The following is a 23,824-nucleotide window of genomic DNA, read 5'->3' as shown; positions in this document are numbered from 1 at the left end:
TTAATTCAGATATAGTAAATTGACACACCTCTACACAGAGACAATTATGACTGACTGTGTAACACCTGACAGAATCAATTATAACTGACTGTTGTTTGATACCTTTGCACGGAAATAAATGAAACAGACATTCAGAACAGAGACGGCTGCTGCCTGTGTGCCTAAGCCTGCCTTAATTAAAATAAAATAACCAGTAGGCGATGTTAAAATGTCTTTGCCTCATAGTTTCTAGTTCAGTGTGTTTCTTTAAGTCCAAAAAGGGTTTTACAAAGAGTAAAACCGAAAAGAGATTTTTGGTTTACTGACATGGAAATAAAATATCTGAAGTAGAGATGGTTTCCTTAGATGGGAGAATATTCCATTTTTTCAAACAGCTCTAACATTTTATTTGATCAGTTGGCTTTTAAATAAAATATTTAAGACAAGTTCAACCTACAGATGATAGTCTGTTTCACCCTGTATAGAAAATACTGTAACTTGCATGATTTTGAGGTTTTAGATTCTAATCAGTAGAAACCAACTTTTAAATTAGCAGTTCATTTTATTGTCTGATAAAATATTGTGTGAATAATATCTAGGCTAACCGATTTTTCATTGTTTTCATAGGGGTTGGAGACAGGATGTTTTTGGTAATTAGTATATACCCCTAGGGAATCAGCATGTAGAAAGGATCAGAGTAAATAAGTTGTAGATACATGTTCCTCAAATGTTAGTCCCAGGAAAAGTAGATTTGCTTTGCTGGTGTATTAAGATGAGGGATTGCCAGTGATACTTCAGTCCATTAGAGTATATTTTGCTGATGCACTTGTGTGTAGGAAGAGTATTTCCTTGCCTATCTCCACGAAGTCTGGATTTTTTGTGCTGGTTGTTGAGACAGCAACAGGCATGGCCAGTGGCATCTCGTGGACTTGGGTGGGATGGCTGCAGATCTTCTCTGCCTCTTGCCTAATGACCTCTTAGAATCTTTTAACAGTTGTCCTCGGGCACCTGAACTGCAGCACCTGTGGCAATGGCCTCTTTACTGATTCCCAAAACCAGAGCAGGGAGAAGGAATCGGGTTTTACTGGCCACGTTAACTGGTTTCCACCATTTAACATCGGTATTTTCCCTTGAGTTCAAAAGTGGTGGGTGTAGCATTAAAGGAAACAGAGTGACAGTTTCATGTGAAGCCTAACTAACGTGGGTGACCTAGGTGCCTAAACGGGGGAGAGAAAACCCACGAAGAAGGGGTGAGCCCTTTCACCCCCTCAGCCTCCCCCCCCAACACGGCCTGTGACAGCTCGTGCAGTTCTATCTCCTGGAAGACCTTCCATACGTTATTGATTAAATCCTCATTGGGGAAGCAAGTGGGAGCTTTTATCTGCATCTCTAACTGGCGTAGAATGGTGCCTTGGTCGTATTGACCGGCTATGGGATATGCTGGCGGTCACAGTTGTCTTTTACGAAGAAGAGTACCAAGTGATGCTGGTTGTCATTCTAACTCTGCTGTGTGGCAGCGTAAATAGTCCCCTTTCTAACCAACCTGGTGGGAAAAGTCAATATCCCATCAGCAGAGGAGGTAAACACATCAGGAGCTGTGCCCTCTCTCTTCCTCCCCTGCTCCGTGTTACCGCCGCTCTGTAAATGTGCTCTCCCCGGCAGCACATGCATTTGTGTCATTCACATGCACGGGGTGCCGGCCCAGCTCTGGCCTGCCAGGAGGCGGCCGCCACTGGTCGGGGCCATTGTTGTGTATTCCCAGACTCCGATAATTAGAACTTTGAAAGTATCTTTCTGTAGTCGGTTAATGATGCGCCCCCTCTCTGTTCTCGTCTCTTTTTCCACCCCCTTTGGGCATTTAAATCCTCTCTACAAAACTTTCTGTTGTTGTTTTTTGAAAGGCAATTGATGTAATTTACAAGAGGTTGTGGAGAACAAATGCGAATATGTAGCTAAGGGACAAAAATCTGGAGCCGGAGTTTTGGTGTTCCGGGGGTCTTGTAGTGCCGCTCTGTTGTCTCTGTGGGCTCTCTCCTTTGTGATTAGTGTGCACTCCTTCGTGTCTCCTTCAAGGTTTCCTCTTCTGGGGCGCCGGGCAGCCTTGCTCCCTCCAGCACCTTGTCATGTCGCATCTGGGGCCTGCCCATCTCTATCCGGGAGCAGGTCCAGGGGATGTAGGGAGAGAGGGGTGCAAAAGTGAGCCTCTACTTTGAGTGTGGGCTCAGGTTCTGGCTACCTGAGTTTGCACTTCTACATCCCGGATGAGCAGCTGTGTGACCTTGGGCAAGTGACTTCACCTCCTGGTTTCCTCAGCCATAAAATGGGAATTGAAAAAAAAGTGTGCCTCTCCAAACACCTCACAGGGTTCCGGAGCAACTTTGATCAAAAACTGATCATTTTAATTCATTTTAATCATCCTGGGCAGGGTTGGCTCCCCCGGGGATCACCCTCTTCCCCAAAAGAGCAGACGTGGGTGTCATGGCCCTACTGCTCCTTTAAGAGAACCAAGTGTAGAGACAGCAGGCTCTGGGGAGGGAAAGGAAAGCTCTTCTCTCTGGCTGGTGGTGCCCTTCTCAGAACAGGAAGGCCAGGGATGAATGGGTGGAAGGAGCAGGAAGCAGAGGAAGGGGCCTCTGCATACTCGAAGTTCACAGGTATACAGTGTGGACAGAGAAGACGAAAATCTTGCCAGTGGACAGATGCTCTCCGGGCAGTCCACTCCTTGCCTATTTCAGTAGAGGAGGTTTTGTGTAGCAGAGGGACACAGACGGAAGGGACTAGAAGCAGCCCACTAGGCCCAGCTGATCCAGGGGGGTTGCGCTGGGAGGCTCTGGCTTCCTTTGAGACAGAGTATTTCCTGCCACATCCATATTCTACGTGAATTGCATGCATGTGCTCGACAGCGCTGCGAAAGTGGTGTCTGCGAGTGGAGCTCACCTTGTCTGCTGCACATGGGCATGCACCTGCGCTTCACATCAGTAGAGGTGGCCCTGTCCCCCGGTGCACTGAGTCAGCTAGGTGCTAAGATGTGGTGGCCAGGGGAAAGAAGAAAGGCTTTCCACAGAGGAATCTCGGGGTCTCAGCCACCTCCCTGCATGGGATTTACCCCAGGGGTAGACCAGTGACAGGACCTTGACGACATCTGAGATGTGGAGTTACAAACAGAATCCACATCCCTTTCTCTGGTACTTAAGGAATACTGAATGGTCTTTAAAGGAGCTACTTCTGAGACTTGTAATCCTTTTATTCTTATTTCTTTTTAGATAAATTGAAGGCACAGTTTCTTACCCCCAAAGTTCGTCAGGACTACAAAAAACTCAAGAACACGGCAGAGCAGTTCTTGTCCCGAAGTGGCTACTCGGAAGTGAACCTCAGCAAACTCTTCGCCGACTGCGCTGTGAGGTCCTGAGGGAATCCCCAGAGGACGAGGCGGGCTGCTTGAAGCATCGCAGCCTCCTCGGCACCTCCGCCGTGGCCCTAACTGCTTCTCCGGCCTCACTTTTCCTCTGGGACTGCATCTCATGTTTGTGTGGATGTGGCTTGGGAGGGGGATTATTAAGGGGACTGCAAAAATATTTAATCTACGAAGCATCAGAGAAACGGGAAACAGCCTTCCAATTACAATATACCACTGTGAAACACGACCCCATAGCCCTTTGCAAAGCACCTGAAGAGCCGGCTGCTTCTTATTGGGACTGGGTTTCTAGGGGAGGGGTCGGTGAGGGAAGAGAAATTAATTCAGTGGCTGGAATGCAAGTGACCCCAGGCTTTGCCCTGGCTTCAGTAGAGGTGCCCCTAGAAGGAGAGGTTCATGAGCCTGGTAGGAGCAGCTAACATTTTGCCTTTTCACACGCCAATTAAACCCAGTCTGAACCCAAGTGCTTCCAGCCGCTGGCTCCAGGAGTGGCTGTCCTTTTCAGTCTTGTCTTTTATATAGGTAGCGGGGCGGGGGGGGGGGGGGGGTTAGAAGCCTTGCACTGGCTAAATAGATTACACAGAGCTTACTTGTTCATGGAACTGGTCCAAAGGCCAACACACACACACACTGGGTAAGTGTGTTACACTCACACTCCTTTTTTTCCTTAAGTAGAAAATCCACATAAAGGTTTATACAATAGGAAAGCACATTTGAAAAAAATTGATACCCTAACATCTCATTAAAACTGTGTAGAGGTTGGGGCAAGGATCATTGTGTTGTGTTCAGAAAAATGGGGGGAGGGATGGTTAATTGGCCCTGGTGCTATTTTTCTCATTTCTTCACAATGGTGCCCTCTCTGCCTGAAGCCAAACGTATTTCAGTATAGCAGTCTTTCCTTTCTTACGTTATTGGTAAGATTATACTAACAAAATATATTTCCCCTTGTACAACTATGCTATATTTTTTTAAATCTACCTACGTGTTTTTACAAAAGAAAAATATGTTGTCGGGCCGGCCCCGTGGCTTGGTGGTTAAGTGAGCGCGCTCCACTGCTGGCGACCCGGGTTCGGATCCCGGGCGCGCACCGACGCACCGCTTCTCCGGCCATGCTGAGGCCGCGTCCCACATACAGCAACTAGAAGGATGTGCAGCTATGACACACAGCTATCTACTGGGGCTTTGGGGGGAAAAATAAATAAATAAAATCTTAAAAAAAAAAAAGTGGTTGCACCATTTAAAAAAAATATATATGTTGTGATTTTTTTACTTCAGAATAAAGTTTTCTAAAGGGAAACCAGCTGCCATGATCCTTAGCAGGTGCAAAGAGTTGACGAGAGCAGGCAGCCAGGAGTAAAGGATGACTAGAGGCCATCCCCTTCCCGAACCGCAGCCTGCTTAGAACTCAGCTCGGAGATGCTCAGCGTGATGTATGTCCGAATGTTCTGAGTGGCATTCAGGAGAATTTCTGTGGACATCAGATCCTTTAAGAGATGAAGTATGGTTTCTCATGTGCTTTGCTGACTTGGACAGGCAAAGAGAGCTAAGCCAAGAGCCCAGTGGCATCTCTTTTTGGAGAGCCAGGCTGATGGCTCCTGAGAGAAGAGCACCCTACAAGAGAAAGGTCACCCAGCATGGACCTTAGTGAAGGAATACTTGTTAAAGCCTTTTATCTTGCTTTGTCTTCTCTTTTCTCTCCCTCACCCTCTCCTTTCTCTTCTGTCTCTTATACGCAGGTTCTAAGTAAAAACACTCTGGGTTTAGGACCCTGTCAGTTAATTAATTAATGCCTTGGTACCTCAGGCTCTGCAACCCGTCAAAAGTTGGAGGACCCAAGTTGCTTCAAGAAACAAAGAGACTAGTGTGGTTTTTCATTGCTGTTATCATATCAGGTTGTACAGATGGTTCTCGAATGTGTGCTTCCGGAGCCCAAGCACCCACTTTGCTTTCTGAAGAGAAGGCATGCTTTCCTTGATTTCTGGGACCTGGCGTTATGGTAAACACAAACAGAAAGTTATCCTGAACTTGGTCATCAAGAAATTCCAGGAGACTCAAAGAACTTCTCGCTGGTCTGTTTCTTGCCTCTACATCTAGATTGTAATCACTGTGAGGGCAGGAACCATTTCTATAGAAAGTCAGACATTTCTTAGTACACTCTCCAAACAGAGCTAATGTGGCAGTGGATGTTTTCCTATTCGGATCTGTAACTCCAGGTTAGTTAAGAGGCTTGTCTGGGAAGCACCTAAAGATTCCAGAATTTTACAGAAAGTTGAAAGGGCAACTTTCAATTCCAGTGGGTCTCTGTTGGAAGATTGGAACACGGCATACTCACTTTGCTCTGAGAAAGGTTGCCACGCCTTGATTTGCGCTGGTTGATAGAGCAACGGGTAGGACAGGTGCAGGAGTGCCCTCCACTTTGTAACGGGGAGCCCACCCATATGTCTCCACAGGCTCCCTGGCACCAGCCTTGAGCTCAAGTGCTAAAAGTGAATGGATGAAACAGGCCAAGTTCACAGTAGAGAGTGGCAGGGACTGTGGTGAACCAGAGTGGGCATGTCCCATCCAGTGAGGGCAGTGGCTACGCATTGATGCTGGGAGGGTGGAGCCCAGGGTGGCGACATGATCCAGTTGTCAAGAGAAGCCAGGAATCCGGATATTCCACAAAGTGTCTTGATTTCTAAACCTCGGCAACTAATTTTTAAAAATAAAATTTTAAACACTGTGGGCCAGACTAAACTTCTGGGCTAAACTATCAGGCCAGTTGGGAAATGGTACGCTAAAAGAACCCCGCTCTTCTCAGAGCCCCAGGCCTCTGAAAAGGACACCTTCCCTGTTGAATTTAGGAAGTAGGGTCTGTCTACAGCAGGGTGCACATTTATCTTGGACACAACTTGCTAACCCTTAACTGTCCTTCATATATGGGGGGATAGAGGAGACCAGAAGTTGAAAATCCCACAAAGAGCGTGCTCGATAAGATTTTAATTTGTCCCGAAAACAGATGGAGTTAATCTCCTGACTATTGTGCAAGACGTGGGGGCTAGTCAAAGTTCACAGGCTGGAGTTTGGGGGAGTGAATTCACTGCCTCTCACCACCACTCCCTTCTCCAGCCCTTACCACCTCTGACCTCCACCACACGTACACACCTCGACGTGCTTTTTCAAACTTATCCTTTAAATTACTTTGGCAGGAGATGCAAAGATAAGGAAACTCCCGACACAGATTTCCCTATTTTGTGTCAGGGTTTTACGAAAAACACACCAAGCCCCAGACCCTTCAATTCAATCCTCCCATCCCAAACTTAAAGCCGCCTTGCCTCTCTCTCTCCCTCTCTCCCTCCCTGCTCACCTAAATATTTCTTAATTGAACGGTTTGCTGTGGAGCTTCCTTATAGCAGTTTAATAGATTAACTCATCTGAGCCGGCCTCAAATTTCAGATTAAAATTCCTTCATCCCGAAGGCAGCATTATCAGGTTGTTGGAGGCTGTTTTCAAACCTTGGTTTTGAATAGCAGCGGCTCTGCATTAATTTAACCACTAAGCTAATAAGTAGGTTTCGTTTTGTTATGCTAAGCTTTATTGCTTTTCTTTTGATCAGAATGGTGTTGTTGAGCAAAGCAGCAGACAAGGCATTCTTTGATGAGGGAATTAGCGCTCCATTCTTCCTCTATTATTCATAGCGCAGTGGAATATGTAAGTACCTGAGGGTGTCAAAGGAGCGCAGGTTCTATTGCAAAGTGCTCGCCTTGTTTCTCTCAATAGCTGACTATGAGATGATAAACCGCTTAATACACTGTGCTAATTGGATGAGAGCAAAAAGAGATGGGAATTAAGGCGAGGCAAAAGGAGAAAGTGCAACCAGCCTTCAATTCACTCTTTCACCACTTTACCAGCGCCAAAGGAGGCACAAGCTTTCTATAAGCAGACTAGAGGTTTTGTGCAGAGATAAAATGAACGTGTTAGTGGATTCAAGTAATACACTAATTATTGCACAGTATAAATACCACTACTGGTTTTATAACAGGGAGGTAAACTTCTTTTGAGAGGGTTATAGGATTGCTTGGCAGTGGTGTAGAACCTAATAAGGGCCCAGAGTAATAACCCCCTGGATTAACAAAATTGCTGCTTGTAGAAGTATGATTCAGGCTTTTACGAAGATTTCCGGAGAATGAATAAAAATGACTGAATGACATTTCTTAATGTATAACTGGTAATCGCTCCCTTTTCTTTAAAGGAAAAAATGTATACTTCAAACTGGACCATTAATAACGTCCAGGGACAACACGACTTTTTCCTTTGAAAAATGCTTTTTCCCCATTAGGTAGCAGGGTTCCCCCCACCCCCACTCCAGCCAGGCTGCCACTGTCAGTTAAATATGCAGTTGCTCTGGGGAACTCGGTGTTCCAAAATACCATTTTAGGGCCCGTTTAAGACCCCCTTCATTCGGACACACTTTTGTGTATACACATACACACATGCTCACATACACATTTTTTTTCTCTAAAAGCAAGTTGAACTAACCCGTGTATAATTTCCTTTCTTCTAACATCAGCCCCTTTTTCCATTCTAGTAAGATCTCCGCACTCAAAACGATACGAAAAAGAGAACTACAGGCACCTTGTCTCTTGCTATTATAAATCAAAAACAACAATAATAAATGTTGGCCCCAATTGGGGAGGGGGGGAATAATAAGAGAAGAAAATGGGAAACTGGTCCGGGCCAATACGGGTGACTAGCTGAGGACTGAGTTTCAAGTCCCGAGTTGTCCCAAACCTTCTCTTCAGTAGTCACTCTCCCTAATTCATTCACTTTCTATCTTCCTCACCACAAACCTAAGATGTCCGCCCTAACTACTGTCCACAGTCCAAGCCATGGGTAGTTGGTGATGGAAGAACACTTAGGGACGCCTTCTGATACTATTATATTGACAACTGCTCCCTTCTTGCCTTGCCTTTCCGGGCCTCGTTCAGATCTGGCTAGTCTGTCTGAAAATGTAGCAAATTACCCCTTCCCCTCATCCTTCCCATAGAAGCACGGAGCGGGCTCCCAATCACCCCTCACCCCAAGATGCTGTAGTGGTGGCCCTGGGAAAGCAGGTGGTGGGGCATTTTGCCCTGGGTGTGAGGGGGGACAGCCATGTCCCTATCACAGGGGCTCTCCCAAACTCCCCCGGGCTCCGCATGTCCTCCTCCATGCTGGAAGAGGTTTGCTTAAGGTTGGGGGGAGGGGGACAGCCGCTCCCAGCATTGTGACTGAGTTCCCAGATATTGGGGCCAAATTGGGTTGCCATTCATTAATAATGCTCACAATAAGATTAAATCATTCTGGAAAATCTCATAAAATCCCCCTAAGTACGCTCCAGTGGCTCTTTCCAATCCCCATCATTCAGCACTTGGGGAGGTTTGGAAGGAGAAGAAAATTGGTTTCTTTGCTTTTAATGCTGCTTTGAAAAGATACTCAGAGTTTGTCATGCGTGACATGTCACATGTTTAATGTGGACTTGCTGGAAGTCAGGGGGCCTTTAGCGTGTGATATTTATGGTGAATATTAAATGCAGAATGAGGTCCCTCCAGCTGGGGAAAGTTGAAAGAATAGGAGGCCCAAGACCGGACTTGTTTGCGGCATCAGAATGACACAGGATTAAGAGTTTGTAAAACAAGGCGAGGGGTTCTCATTGGCCAGTAATAAATGTAATCCTTGGAGGTAATTTCACGCAATTTGCTTCTGCTCCATGGAAGGGTCAAATGGGAAAAAATGACTTAAAAAAGAGTTCATTAACAGGAAGAATGGTACTGTTTCTCGTATACCATCCAATTGGCAGCCTGGAGGGGAAAAAAAAAAGCCCTACCTAAACAAAAAGCCAAAATCGACGGAAAATTGATATTGACCAAAAAAAAAAAAAAGTCCTTTCCCTCACACTCCTCCTGCATTCCGCCGTCCCCACCTCAAACTCCCCAGTAGGCCTGCCACCCCAGGAAAGCGGCCTTCACCCCAGGAGACCGTGTGGAGTCTGGAGGTTTGAGACACTCAGATCTCGGGGGATGTCCTAGAAAGTTCCTGCCAGGCCTACTAAACTCGAGAAAGGCGAGTGTGGCGGGAATGGCAGAGGAAAGGGAGTTGGCGGCCTGCTCCCCGTGCCCCAGGCGGGGGCCCCTGCTTGCGAGCGCGCCCTCGCGAGTCCAGGGAGGGGGCAGCGGGGCCGGGACCCACCCGACGGCCAAGGTCCGGGGAGCGGCCTCGACCCGCGAGCCCCGTCGGCGCACTCCCAAAGGTTCCCAGCGGGCGCGGGCCCCCGATTTCTGAGCTGAGTGGGCGAACCGAGGACCCCCGGGCCTTGAGCGCAGCAGCTGCCGAGCCGATTGCCCACCCCCAAGCCGCCGCTGACCTCAGCCCGACCCCGCACCTGCCCCCGGCCGCGCATACTTGCGGCCCGGGCCGCCAGGGGACCCGCCCCCCTTCTCCAGGGCGCGGCCTGGGAGCGCGCGGAGCCCGACGGGCCGGCCGGGAGACGAGCCCGCGCCCCCCGCGGCGACCGACTGGCCCGCGGCCTGGCGGGGCGGCCGGTACCAGCTCAGCGAGCCGCGGTAGTCACGCCGAGGCAGCCCCCCCGCCTGCCCCTCTCCCCAAAGGTCCGGCGCGCTAATTACTGCAAATTGAAACTAATTAAGCTTCTCTTCCCTTTCCCAACACCCTGGGAGCGTTGGCGAGACCCGGCCCCCGCGGGCGGGCTTACACTGAGCGGTCACCCGGAGGGGCGCAGGCAGGGCCCGGGGGAGGGAGAAGCTACTGTTCCCGGCGCGGGGAGGGGGGCGCCGAGAGGGTTGCAGATCGCAAATCTATTTGGGTCTCCTCACGAAAGCTGACTTGTTTAGATTTTTTTAAATGTATACATTTCCCAATGCCTGGATAAGTGATGTAATGACATTTGTCGAGTTAAGATCTGCCACTTGGATACCCCTCGCTGCCTTTCCATCACTGTTCCTGCGTTCTCTCTCTCTCTCTCTCTCTGTCTCTGTCTGTCTCTCTCTCTCTCTCACACACACACACACACACCCCTCCCTCCTCCCCGCGAGTGTACCGTGGAGCCCGCCCCCTCGGAAGCCAGCGCCTCGGCTTCTCGCTCTCGCCATTACCTGCCATCTCGGACTGCGCACTTCCTTTCTACGTGGCACTTTCCAAGAACGGCTTCCTTCACCTTCCGCGCCAAGACTCCCGCTCACTTCAAATTTCTATCTCCACCGTCAACGCCTACCATACACCCACCCACCCTCGAGCCCACCCCACCTCCGTGACCCAGGACCCCCAGCTCCCGCTGCGACAAGACCCGGGGCAGCCGAGATGCGCGTGGAAAGCGTCTTGGTGGCGTCCTTAACCTCTGTAGGAAATCCGGCTCCCTTTGAGGATGAGATTCAAACCAGGGGCCTCTGCCAGGAAAACGCGCGTGCAGATCAGGACAGAAGGTGCCGGGGCACCGGAGCCCACCCCTGGCCTCTGGGGGGCCCTCTTCTACTGTCCCCTCAGCGCCTGCATAGAGCATTCACACTTCCTTTTGTTAAACATATACTTTTTTTTTTTATTTTGAGCGTGACACTTCTCCACTAGATAGCAAGGAAAAGTGATAACAATTACACATTACACAAAAGTACTGTACCATTGCCTTTATCTTGAAGGTTTCGGAAGCCTCTACAGTTAATAAGTTAAATAAAGGGCTTGAGTACATAAATATTTATCTAGGAACCCTACCGTATCTACAACACAGTAAGAATCTACAGGAGGACAAACTTTTACCATACCACGCTGAGTGCAATTGCGTTATAACATTTCAAATATACAAAGCTCTGTTCTTTTTTTTTCTTTTTTAATAACAACGGTATGTACAGAATCAATAATCACAGTTTGGTGACTTCAACAGTCCATATTCTAGCAGAGTATTTCCCTTTGGTTTGATATAAAAACCTTGGTTGGTGTATGATAAAGAAGAGAACAAGAACAAGACGCTCCTTTCAGTTAAGTGCACTGTTAGCTATCTTACAGATTCGCATTCGCTTCCCTGGCCCTGGCTTCACGCCGGGGCCCACGCTGGGGAGATCAACTTAGAGCGCCAAAATGCTATTAAGAAAAAAAAAAAAGCTAAGTGGGGTGTCAGGAGGAAGAGAGGTTGGGCTTTTTAAATTTTTTAACTTCAACGCAGGGCGTCTTGGGGAGAAAACCTCCCCGATATTTTCAGTAAAGTAAGAACGGGAGCGAGTGGACGATCGAGTTGGAGAGAGGTGGGCAGGGGCAGGGACAAGGGCAGGGGCGGGGGGACAGCCAGCCGAGGAGGTGCCACGTCCGGTAGCGCCGAGGGCTGCCTTGCCCGCGTCCAGGCTGCTGCGAAGGCGGCTGCGCTCTCTCAGTGCCGTCTCGGGAGTGTGCTGGTCCTCTGTTTCCATTTGGTCTTGAGTGATGCTGTGTGAGGTGACCTTTCGGGGCGCGCCCGGGGCGCGCGGGCGGAGGGCAGCCTTTAGCACACCTCCTTGCCCGTGCTGGTGCCCGGCAGGATATTGAGCTGCGTGAGCTGCGCGGCGTGCTCCTTGGCCTTGAGCCTCAGCGCCGCTATGCTAGAGGCGCGTCTGTCTGCGGCCGCCGTGGCCGGGTCGGCCAGGGCGCCCGACGCCACCGCGCCCTCCACGGCCGGCGTGGGCTGTCTCAGGAGCGCGGCCGCGGTCGACGCGCTGGTCAGGGGGGCCATGGTGGAAAAGAGCCTGCGGGGAGAGCAAACAGCGCGGTCACGGCCTCGGGCGGCGTTTCCCGCCGCCTCTCCCCCAGGGGCGCAGGGGGCGCCGCCGCAGGGGCCCGGAGTCGCAGGCCCAGGCTGGGCCGCGGGCTGGGGAGCAGGTGGGGGCGCGGACGGGAGGCTGGGGCGCTCTGAGAGGGCTTTACTAGGGCCGGGAACCGACGGAGAAAAACAGACCAAGGGGCCAGATATTCCCGGAGGGGCCAGAGCCCGGGTCGGAGGTAGGCCCCGCGGCCCAAAACCCCACGGCCAAAGTGCGCGGATTCCGTGGTTTCGCTTAAGAAGGGGGTGTATTCCCAGACCAGGAGCTCCAATGGCTTGGAATACTATTTGCCAGGAGAGAGAAGAGGAGAGACAAAGAGAAAAAGGAGAAGAGCAGAGCAGAGAGAGAGGGAGGAGAAACAAGAGAAAGCAGGGAGAAGGTGGGATCAAAGCGGATGAGACCTAGACTGCAGACTTGGTACTCGCTCTAGGGCGTCTTCTCGGCCGGGGCTCCTTTAGCCCTGGAAAAGGCGGCCTGGTTTGCCGGCCTTCCCGCCAAGCCGCCAGGGCCGGACCAATGACCGCGGGGGGGGGGGGCGGGGGGGGGCCTGTCGATTTCCGCTCGACAGGCCACTGTGACCCGCCCGCGGCCCGGCGCGGCGACACCCTTTCCCCGCCGCCTTCCCGGCGCCCCTGCAGCCTCTTGCCCCAGAGACCCCCGAACCCGCGACCCCCGCGTGCGGCCCACGGCGACGCCCAAGCCTGGGACCCCGGTCGCCGCCACCGCCTCCGGGCGCCACCGGGATTGCTCTGAGCGGCGCCTCCACCCGCTTGGCACTGCACCGCGGACCTGCAGCTGAGGCCCGAGCAGCCCCTGGCCACCCGACACCGCCACCCGTACCCCCGCCGCTTCCCCACAGGGCTCTGGCTCGGGGCCCCCGCCGGACAAACTCCGGCTTTCCACGATTAGAAAGGAGCCCACCAGGACTCGCGGAGAGCCCCCTGCTTCTCCCAGGCCCAACTCCCCACCCCTCATGCCACCCCCACCGCACCCTTTTCCCAGCCTCTCGGAATCTCGCAGCCCTGTACCCCAGCCGTGGTTTGCCGGCTTTTACAAGTCACTTGTCGTCAGAAGGGAAAAGGAGGGAGGGGGGTGCCGAAGGACACAGGACTTTAATTTTTTTTTTCCGGAAACAAATAATAAAGTGTTGCCTGGAGGGGTCATAACATGCCCTGGTTCCACTAGGTAAACTGAGTCACTAACTACACTTCAATGCACTCTCTATTTTATTGGTTTTGTTACAAGAAACTAATTTTACTTCGAGTCTTTTTTTGAAAATTTTCTCCAAGATGGTTTTTGTTAAGTGGCTGCGCAGTTGGATGAATCTATTATTTCTTTGTTCTCCCAAAGAGAGATCATTGAAGCTGCATTCAGTTTTATTTTCACTGCACTTTCCAACTTAATACATCCCTCCTTTGTTTCTTTGTCTGTGTGATTATACAGACTTTTTATTTCATCATTTGGTGTTCACTTAAAGAAAGGGAGTTATAATATACGATGAACTGTTTCTTTTATTTCGTTGTCTCGTCCCGCCGTGGGGTTCGGGGGTTGTACATATGAAGGTATGGTTGGCAGCGGGTCACTTGAGTGACAAGGAAGATAGAGTCTGGGAAGAAGAAAGATTTCCTCGCACCCAGAGGGCCCGTGGCTCCAGGGCTTCTGTGGGGACCAGGGCTGTGTTCCTCTGACTGCCAGGCTTTGGGGAACGAGGAAGGATTTTTGCAAAACTTGAAAAGTCATCTCGGCTCTGTAGCCCACACCTGTCAACGTTTACACTCATCCCACCCATGGCCTGGGCTGTTGCTGCCTTCAAATGGTACTTCTACAGCTTTCATTGAACACTCGCAATTGTCATGGTTGTTGTTACTGCCACGGCCCTCCCCTTTGCCGGTCAGTCCCAAGTCATTCCCTTCAAAGTCCACCTTGTTTGAGGCAAAATTAGAGAGTATTTTCTTTGGCTAAATCTCTGAGATTAGGCCAAAGAGAAAAGATGCGTGTAGCCCCTGCCTGTCTCCGGCCTCCTCCCTGACCTCGGCCTGTGTGTGTGCATGAGCGAGAGACAGACAGACAGACTCCCCGAGGCCGCGCGTTACCTGCCGAACGCAGGGCTGATGAAGGCCGGGTGCCGGAACACGGCGGCTCCGAGGAAAGTGCTCAGGCCCAGCGGCGCCCCGCTGGGCGGCAGGCTGGCCGAGCCCGGGGGCGGAGGTAGGCTCGGGAAGGCGGCGGCGGCGGCGGCGGCGGCGGCCGTCCAGGCCGAGTCGAGCGCGGGGTGGTGCGGGGGGAAGGGGCTGGCGTCCAGGTAGGGGCTGAGCGGGTGCGTGGCCGACAGCGGCCCGGGGAAGGGCAGCCCCGGAGGATGGGTCTGCGCGCCCGCCTTCTCCCGCTTGCGCCACTTGGCTCGACGGTTCTGGAACCAGACCTGCAAGGCGGAGAGAGCCCCGGGTCGGCGCGGCTCCAGGCCCGGCGGGTGCTCCGGGCGCGCCCCCACCGCGCCCCCCGCGCGGCGGGCCTCCCTCCTCTGCACTCCTCGCCCCTCGCTGGCCTCAGGTAACTGGTCAAGGACGCCTCCGGGGCCAAACGGGCGGTAGAAAGGAGCCCAAACTTAAAGCCAGCAGGAAACACGGGGCAAGCAAACCCTGTCCAGTGAGTATTCCAACTAGCCTAGTTCCTTTCCAAGTTTAAGGAAAGGGGTCGGTGTGTTTACAAATGGGGACACCCAGGTTTAAATGTCTGCGCTGCCATGTGCTTGCTGTGCATCTTTACACAGGTCACTTCAGCCTCTCTCAACCTCAGTTTTCTAATCTGTAAAATGGGGATAATAAAACTTGACTCATAAAGTAAGGCATGTGAGCTCCCGTTCACCGGTGACTCCCAGGAGGGGCAGCCACGGAGAGATGATGAGTGCGGATGAGCTTTTTACTGCATGTCAGCTATTTTTGCCTATTTCAGGTTTACCCAAGAGCTGGCCAAATCCCTGCTCTGTATTGAAAAGGGAATCCGGGAGGCGATTCGTTTATTCTTTCCAGAAATATTTATTGAACACCTATGAGTACTAGGCTGGGTTCTGGGGTTTGAGGAGAGCTGGGAGGGAAGGAAGAAATGCCCAGGGTAATTAGGCAACAAGCATACACTTTAGAGGGTCAGTTCTCCATGAAATGAAATACTGGGTACACAGCCTGCCATCTGCAGGGGCTCTAGGCAGGGCCTCCTTCTACCCAGGAAGGCACTGACTGTGGGGACCAGGTAGGCAGCAGTGCCTGGACACACAGAGATCAGAGTGCAGGATCCTTGCAGACTTTCCACATCTTCAGAGCTAACAAGTCCTTTATTTCTTTGGGGGATGTGGTTTAAATGGGTTATTTCAATAATACAGTTCTAGGCTTGGGGGAGGTTTTCAGCACAAGGTATCTTCCTAATTGTTAATAGAAAGCAGTTTCAGTAGAGACCTTTACCTGAAATGTGGCAGCTACCAGAGCCTAAAAATAACTCCCAGGAGCATGAAATTATTTTTATGTGACCTGCTCATCACACCCACAGCTAAGATATGCTCCCTCTCCCCTGAAGGCATTAATATTTTTAGGACTGGGTTTATGCCTGCACACAAGTCTAAAAATTAAGAATGAACTCCAGGGCTATACAGTTATATTAAAATATAATGTAAATGATCCCAGAGGAATACGTTTAAAAAATTTTTTAAAGACATCCATGTCTTTCAAATATACACACTGGGGGTTGTCGTTACTAGCACTAGTATCTAAGCTTGGCTTGACTTCAAGAGAGCCACCCAGGGCAAGAAAAATCGAGAATCCAAATGGGTTGATTACTTAAAATTCTGCTGGAAAGGGGTCCATGCATAACATTCCACAGCCCTCAAATAATCTATTTGTGAATTGCAGAAACACTTCGGTGTGGAAATTCAGAGGCTTGAAAAAGTAAGACTAGATGGGACCAGGCTGGGTGGGCAGCTTTTGTGTGTCCAAATCTGTCTAGACGAGAATATCCGCCACTCCTCGATGGCAGTGAAAGGAGTAAAAGGTGGAGGGGGCAGTGTAGGCAGAATGCCCTCAAAGAACATGGAAACCTTTTACAGACGGATCGTCTCTCCCGGCTCAACTGCAATTATCAAGATGTCCCCCTGCAATTCCTCATTATTGAATTAATACCTCTGAGGCCCCCCAAAGGTAAACGAAAGGACTCTAATAATTCATATTCACTTAATTACATCTTCTCCAGTGAATAGGGAGAGAGGAGAAGGGGAGGGGGGCGCTCTCTTTCTTTTTAAAAGTTATTTAACTTTCCCACGACTCGTTCCCCTGAGCTGAAAATACGGAGTTGCTGTCACATCTCTGTTTGACAATGGAGAAATGTGTCAACAGAAAGGAGGGGACAGGCCTCATCATTAGCCCTCTAATGCAAGAAGCTGTTGTGTATTAAATGAGCCATATGGAATTTATTGTGCTTTATCAGCGCTTGATTTTGACTGTAAAGTGATTCACTCAGCTCCTAACCCAGGGACATCTGTTTTCTGTTGGCCATCGGGGCTGCCCGGTGTTGATCGTCTCTTTGGTTATGAGGCCTGGGTTCGGAAATGCACTCTGGTATGGGGCTGCAAACACCTTTAATAGCATTGCACTCGCTCCCTATTAGATCAATGTGGGCTCATTGCTATAAAAAATGGGAAATCAAATAGCATTAGCCAGCTCCTTGTGCGGGCGGAGGGGAAATCAAACAGCATTTTGCCTTCAAATGGCCCTGTTTGTTCTAGCACTAAGTGGGCTTTTATGAAGCCCGATTGGAGACTTAATCGCAGCCAAATACCTGCTTGGAGCTGAGCGGATTTGTCTAACAACCAAATCCATGCTCCATCCCATTACTGCAATCAGAAGTCAGTCCGAGGCTTGTTTCCTACAGGGGCTGTGGACCGGGGGGCTCCTGAACGGCAGCCTCAGGGACCCTGAGACCCCTCTTCTGATCCTAGACTCCTTCCTCAAGGCTCCCAAATCCAGAAACCTTCCCCTCCAACCTCCCAGGTCTTCATATTTTAAAATATTTTTGTGAGTGAGTGGGGTGATTTTTCTGATTCTGCTTCTCTTCATTTAATGAAGGGAGTCTTGACTCCCCCAATCCATCAACACTTGTCTCTCCTGCTCTCCCCCCAGCCCCCCCTCCCTCTCTCCAGTGCAGCTCACCTGGACTCGGGCCTCAGTCAAGTCCAGCCTCATGGCCAGTTCCTCCCTATAAGAAAGCAACACACAGACAGGAGGTCACTGTAGGCTCCAGCAACCCCTTCTCATCCACGGTCCCGTCCCTGGCAGGCCTCCTCCATTAGGGTCTCCCCCAGCTGCCTGCCCTCACCCCCAAACACATGGGCATCACCATCCTTCCCCACTGGAGTGCCTACTATGTGGCTGAAAACATAAAAACACAACACATTGCCAGATAGAAGAGAGTATATATTATATTGTATCATTATATTCAAGAGGGACTGGGGTGACTTCTTGAGTCTATAACACTGGGCACTCAGATTCTCTCTCTTAAGCCAGAGTTAGACAAGAAACACACACACACACACACACACACACACACATACACACACAATGTTTACGCCCTGTTTTGTCCTAATATTAAATGGGAGAACTCAGCACTCAACTAAAAAAAATTTTTCCCCCTCTTAGTTTCTTTCTGCCTTCTTTAAAAATTTTTGTCTCTCCCCCATTTTCTCTCTCTCTTTCCAGCTCTCTGCCTTTCCCTCCATTTCTCTCTCCCCCGCCTTCCTCCCTCCCTCACGCCCTTAGGTCATACTCCCCATTACCCTCTGGAGATATGTTAAGCTTGTTAAGAGTTCAGTGGGGTAATTTTTCGATTAAACAAAATTCTTTGCACCTCCTGACTCCAGTGCCCACTACAAACCCTGCCCATCTCAGGGGAAGTCAATTGAACTGAAACCCTACCCCGTCATTGCTGTTATTACTGCGACAATTAAGGCAAATAGGAAACCATTAAGATGCTGTAAAACGGCTTACGACCTGTTTACCGAAAATATGAGCGAGCCAGAATAATTGGCTCTCCACTCGCTCATATGAAAGAGCTGGGCTGCCCCAGCCTGGGACCCCGGTCTGCACTGCTGGCAGGCCCTCCAGTCCACACCTGAAACTTCAGGACTGGGAGAAAACTGGTTCCCTAAGCGCTTTCCGTTGCTCCTTACTACAGTAAGCATCAGCAAATCTAAAGCGGCACTCCTGGCTGGCTCCAAGCGGAGCCAAGGGGCTCTCACTAACACCTGGGTCCGAAAGAGGTGAGCGTGGGGGACTATGGTTTCCCCGGAGAAGCTAAAAAAGGGCAGACGTGGATGCCAGCTGACACCACCTCATTTTCTTCTTTTGAAATACACATGTGTGATAAATGCAAAAAGTGGGTCGGCCAGTTAGCTATTTGATAGCACACACTGATTTTTAAATTTGTTTTCTTTTTTCAGGATAACGAAGGGAGTGGATGACAGGGGAGGACCAAGTTTAGCTCAAGGGATGATGACGTTTAGTGCCTTCGACCCGCATCAAGTCCACTCTTCTCTGTGTCTGGTTAGGAGAGAATTTGGCAATGACTTGCTAGACCAACTACACTTTAGAGGTGGCTCAGGCCTCCTGAGCCCTAAGCAGCGATTTCTCCTCTGGTTCAAGGGGCGGGCAGCTTTCTGCTCCTAAAATGCACATTGAAAAGCTGCACACGTCTCGTGCAAAGGAGCTGCCAGAGCTTGACAAGCGCCTCGCCAGGCAGACACCCATTCCTTTCTCCGTCCCCACTGGGGGAAGTTTGCCCCAATCCTGGCTCCTCGCCTGAGCCGAAGCCTTGGCCTTAGGGTGGGAGAGGAAGCCCCCAGCCGGCCGGCCAGCGTCTCAGGTCGGATGGATAAGCCGGGGCGCAGGGGCTCAGCCATCTCACAGGAACATCTTTCCCCAAAACACTCAAGCGAGCGGGAAGTGGAGCGTAACCAGGCAGAACACCGCGTTGGACACCCGTCCGAAGAGAAAAATTCCCCCAGCTGTTCCGCTACTGCCTGCCAGGCTCCCAGCAATCGTAGCCCACCCCCGTAGACCCGCGTACATTAAACGAACGCTGGGGTTAATGTGTGGGGGGAGAGAGGACAGCGAGGAGAGGGGAAGATTCTGGCTGGTGCCCCCAGGTGTACAGATACCAAACACTGCCCAGTTCTGACTTCCTTCGGTTATTTCAGGAGTCCTCAAACGACAGAACTTGGATCTTTTTAAAGGCCTATCTCCGCAGGCACGGGCTCCAGCTTCACCGTGAACAGCGTAACTGATACCCACCAGGCTCCGGAGGCATCAGGCGGGGGTGGCGAGCGCACCACACAGCGGCCAAAAATAGTCCCTGCTTGGCTTTGGCCGTGAGGGCCGGCGGCGCTTCCTGCGCCTTGCCCGACCCGGCCGGACCGCGGCGCCCGGGGCCCTGCGTGTGGACGCTGGTGTGCGCGCGGCTCCAAGGTGGCGCGTTCGGGCGCCCTTTGGAGAGGCCGTTTCTTTTTCTCTAACTAAAACTTGTAATCAGGAAAAATTCAACTGGAGAGACCTTGGGAAGGAAAGAAATCATCCCAGTCTAAACTTAAAGCCCGAGTGTGTGTGGGGGGGTAGTTTTTGGTGAGCAGGGGTGGGTGAGTTGGAGGGGCGAGCCTGGGTAGGTTCCCGGGGCCCCTGCCCGCCCGCTTTCCTTCTCTGGGGCCCGCTCGCGCCATCCAGCCGTCGCCGCCGCTGCGACCACCCCTCGCTCGTACCTGGTGAAGACGTCTGGGTAGTGCGTCTTCTGGAAGGCCCGCTCCAGTTCTTCCAGCTGGTAGCTGGTGAACGTGGTGCGGTAGCGCCGCTGTTTGCGCTTCAGGAGCCCCTCCTCCGAGTCGCTGCCCGCAGACAGGCACACGCTGTCCTCGCCGTCCTTGCCCTCAGCGTCCTCTGGGTGCAGCAGCAGCTCTTCCTTGGGCGACAGTTCCCCGCCCTCGGTGGCCACGGCGGCGGCAGCGGCGGCGGCCACCGCACCAGTGGCGGCCACCGCGCAGCGCCGGGGCTCCTTGAGCAGCGCGCGGGCGTCGTCCTCCAGCAGCTCCTCCTCGTCGTCTTCCAGCAGCTCCTCTTCCTCGTCTTCGTCCTCTTCGTCCTCCAGCAGCTCCTCCTCGTCGTCCTCGGCGCCCGTGCCGCCCCCCCCCGCCGGGGCGCCACCGGGGCCGCCGGCCGCGCCGAGGCGCTCGTCCGAGTGCGCGGCGCCCCCCGGGCCGCCCAGCTCGTCCAGCGCGGGCGGTGGCGGCACGAAGGGCGCCCCGTTCTCGCGGTACGACTTGCTGCGGCTGATGCTCACCTGCGGCGCCTGGCTGATCTTGAGCGTGTCCCAGGCCGCGGCCGCGGCGGCCACGGCGGCCCCCGCGCCGTCCGGCCGCTCCCGGGCCGCGCGGTCGCCGGCGGCGGCGGCGGAGGGCCTCCCCGCGGACCCGCCGTGGCCGTGGCCGCCGCCGCCGCCGCCGCCGCAGCCGCCGCCGCCGCCGCCGCGGCGCCCTGGAGGAGGCGGCCCCCGCCCGGGCCGTACAGGCGCCGCAGCTTGGGCGGCAGGTGCAGCTCGGCCTCGAACGGGGCGCTGCTGCCCTTGGGGGAGCCTGCGGGCAAGGGAGAGCGGTCAGCGCGCCGCCAGCCGGCCCGCGCTGCTCCCTTGGCGCCTGGGCCCCGGCGCGCGCGGCCCCCGCGCTGCCACACTCCGACCCCTTCTCGTCCTTCCCCTTTTCTTGCTCTTTCCTTTTCATCTTTCTCTCTTCCCTTTCTCTTGGTTCCTTCTTTTTTTTTCCTTTTCTCCCTCTTCGTCCCTCCCTTCTGTCCCCTCTCTCCCACTCCCCTTTATTCCCTTTCTTCCTTCCTTTCACCTTTCTCTCCCTCCCTTTCATGTTTCTTTCCTTCTCTTTTTCTCTTTCTTTCTCTCCCTTTGTTTCTTCATCTTTCTCCTCTCCCCTTGTCTTCCTTTCTCTTTGGGGGCGCTTCCCCCCCTCTCCTTCTTCTTTCCTTCTTTTATTCCTTTCTTTTTCTTTCCCTTTGCCCCCTCTCTCACTTTTTCCCTTTCCCGTTTCGGGGCAGGGGAGAATCTGAAAACATTCAACAACGTAAAAAAAAAAAAAAATCACCACCACCCTGAAAACTTTGCGCACGACCTCGGCCCTCTGCTCTGCCACGGGGCCCCCAGCTGGCGAGAGGGTCGCTGCCCCGCGGGCGACCCCTGCGGGGGGAAGCGGCCATGTGGCCCCTTGTGGCTGTGCCCCAACAGCCCACAGCGGGACAGGGGCGGGAGCTCCTTGCACAGAAAGGCAATGAAAAATCGTCCTGGCGAAAGTGGCCTCGGAAAAGCTTGGGTAGGGGCGGAAGAGGGTGCAACAAGCACAGGCCGCTCCTTCCCTTCAAGGAAGCGCCTGGCACAGGTGCCACTGCAGGCTAAAAAAAGAAAAGGAAAAAGTCAGTTTTATTTTAAATGGCCCCTTCTCCGCCGTCCGCTCCAGTCTTCCAAGTGGCGCTGGGGCTGGACCGCTGGTTTTCGGATTTTAAAAGAAATCAACAATTCTTTCCCTGCGACACCTCTGCAGCCAGCTCAAGGCGAAACTTGAGCGTAACAGGTTCGGGTCAAAACAACAGTTGTTCTGGAATTGTTAATTTTAGAAAAAAAATAAAACCTTTTAAACATCTCAACTCTATTTTAAAAAATCACATAGCAGAGAAAAAATAGCACCCAGAAGCCACACATTTCATACATTTCAAATACAATAAGGAGCATTTGGGGAATCCCAGGGAGATGTTTTCTGCAAAGCTTGGGTTTAGAAGGTCACAAGTAATCTACAATTAAAAAAAGAAGGGGGGAAAAAAAAGCAAAACACCACGTATAAAGAAATCTTCCAAAGAGAAAAGGCCAAGGCTCACTCTGCCTGGAAACCCCATTCACAGCTTTGGAGATCTTGTCTTCACCAAGTTGTTACAAGGGTCCACCCCGCACCTGCTGTTTCTGACCTGTCGTCCCTCTTCAGAGTACCCTCAAGGCCACCAAACGGGGCATTCAAACGACCTAAAGACCAACACCGAGAACCTAAGGGCCCCGGAGCGAAGCTTGGCCTCTGCTTTTGCTGGAAGCAGAGAGGGAGGGAGAGACAGCCCCCGGCGAGATGTTTAACGCTCTTTGAGGCACCAGGCCCCAGAGTTGTTCCCTCTTTCCTCCATCTCCAGCTTGACAAGCCCAGGCCCCTGGCCGCTGAACATCAAACACCAAAACCAGTGCCTAGCACCCTTTGCAGGTGCCTGGCGGGCACAGCCTTACCTTGCACGGCCTTTTCCTGGTCGGCGCGGCTGGCCAGCGGGGCGGGCAAGCTCTGAGCGGCTCCCAGCAGCCGCATTTTGCACGGGCTCCTCCGGCCCAGGATGCTGTCGATGCAGTAGGAGGAGAGCAAAGTTGGAGATTTACTTTTGCATTCGGGCCTCTCGGAGCAGCCCTCCTCCTGGTACTGATTGCTCATGGCTAGGGCTTTTTCCCTGGACGCAGAGAACGGGCCGCTGGCTTCCTCTCCCGGCGGGTGGGATGGATGGGTGTGTGTTGGGGGTTGGGGCTAGATGGCTGTTTTAACGGATATTACTGCGATCTCTGTGCCTCTCTGCCTCCCTCGGTTGCTGGCTGCCGGCTCCCGCCCTGCCAGCGGCCCGAGCTCGCCCTCTCCGCGCTCCGGACAAGCAGTAACAAGTGTAGTGAGCGGCGGGCGCGGAGCTCTGGAGTCTCTCTCCTCCACGTGCTGAGAGGCGCTCTCTGATTGGCTCTCGCCAGAGGCCGGGCTGCGCCGGTCTGTGGGCTCAGCGCAAAGCCCGGACTGGATTATGGAAAGGCGGGGTGTGGGGGGCAGCGGGCACTCACCCGAGCCAATTTTCTTTTTCTTTTTTTGTTTTTAAATAACAACTTTCTAAGTTCTCCATTCTCTTCCTGCAGCTCCTCCTTTAACGCATTAGGACCGGCCCGAAGCTCTAGCTTCTTTGGATGTGAGGCCTGTGTGTGCCACTTGGGCGACGTGCGCCCCTTCCACCAACGGGAGGACTTCCCTCCCTGGAGGCGAGGCCTTGAGGCTCGCGTTCAGACCGACGTGGCACTCTTCAAAGTATTGCGCTCCCAGGACAGCACCTTGACCTCAGTGGCGCTCAGTCGCCGTCCTCTTTAGGCCAGACGGGCCTCCGATGTGCCAAGGTGACGGCTGCAGGCAAACACCTGTCGCTTGGGCGTTCAGTTTTCTCTCGTGGCCCAAAGCCGCGGGCTGTTAGTTTTCGCCCTGAGCCCAGCGGTTGCTCTCTTGTTAGTAGCGTCCCCCAACTTCTGTCATCTCCGTCTGAACTCTGGAAAAAGTCCCTTTGTAGACAAAGCTCTGCCAAAGGCGCGCGGCCTTCCCTTGAGCATCTACACGAAGGAAAGGGACAGGCGAGTGTCAGCTGCGAGGAGGGGCGGCTGGGGACAGGTCTGGGAGTGTCCCTCTTCTCCCCGAAAGTTCGCCTCTGTTCATTAGGTCGTCACCCCGACGCTGGACACTCTTAAATCGTGTACAGGGAGC

At 52.5% G+C, this 23,824-nt stretch overlaps 2 protein-coding genes across 3 annotated transcripts in view; one reads left to right on the top strand and one right to left on the bottom strand.

Moving 5' to 3' along the window:
* POLA1 (DNA polymerase alpha 1, catalytic subunit) overlaps nucleotides 1-3,921 on the top strand; it is a 282,014-nt gene extending 278,093 nt beyond the window's left edge. For both annotated transcript variants that reach the window (XM_087427087.1, XM_087427086.1), the window contains exon 37: nucleotides 3,243-3,921. In XM_087427087.1, the coding sequence (XP_087283213.1) occupies nucleotides 3,243-3,388 (146 nt within the window). In that variant the 3' untranslated portion in view covers nucleotides 3,389-3,921. The remainder of the gene's footprint in view (nucleotides 1-3,242) is intronic.
* A 7,973-nt stretch (nucleotides 3,922-11,894) lies between these two features.
* Nucleotides 11,895-22,816, bottom strand: ARX (aristaless related homeobox). The gene is given in 6 exon segments (XM_087426718.1): nucleotides 11,895-12,135; nucleotides 14,304-14,632; nucleotides 17,403-17,448; nucleotides 20,000-20,654; nucleotides 20,657-20,866; nucleotides 22,558-22,816. Coding segments are annotated over 6 exon segments (1,677 nt in total). The 5' UTR covers nucleotides 22,754-22,816.
* Between the last annotated feature and the right edge of the window lie 1,008 nt (nucleotides 22,817-23,824).

The sequence above is a fragment of the Ceratotherium simum genome, chromosome X, assembly GCF_057802395.1.
Source record: "Ceratotherium simum simum isolate JZ-2026a chromosome X, ASM5780239v1, whole genome shotgun sequence".
In the NCBI taxonomy this organism is placed as follows: domain Eukaryota; kingdom Metazoa; phylum Chordata; class Mammalia; order Perissodactyla; family Rhinocerotidae; genus Ceratotherium; species Ceratotherium simum.
Note: the sequence above shows the minus strand (reverse complement) of the source record. Positions and strands in the feature narration are given on the sequence as shown.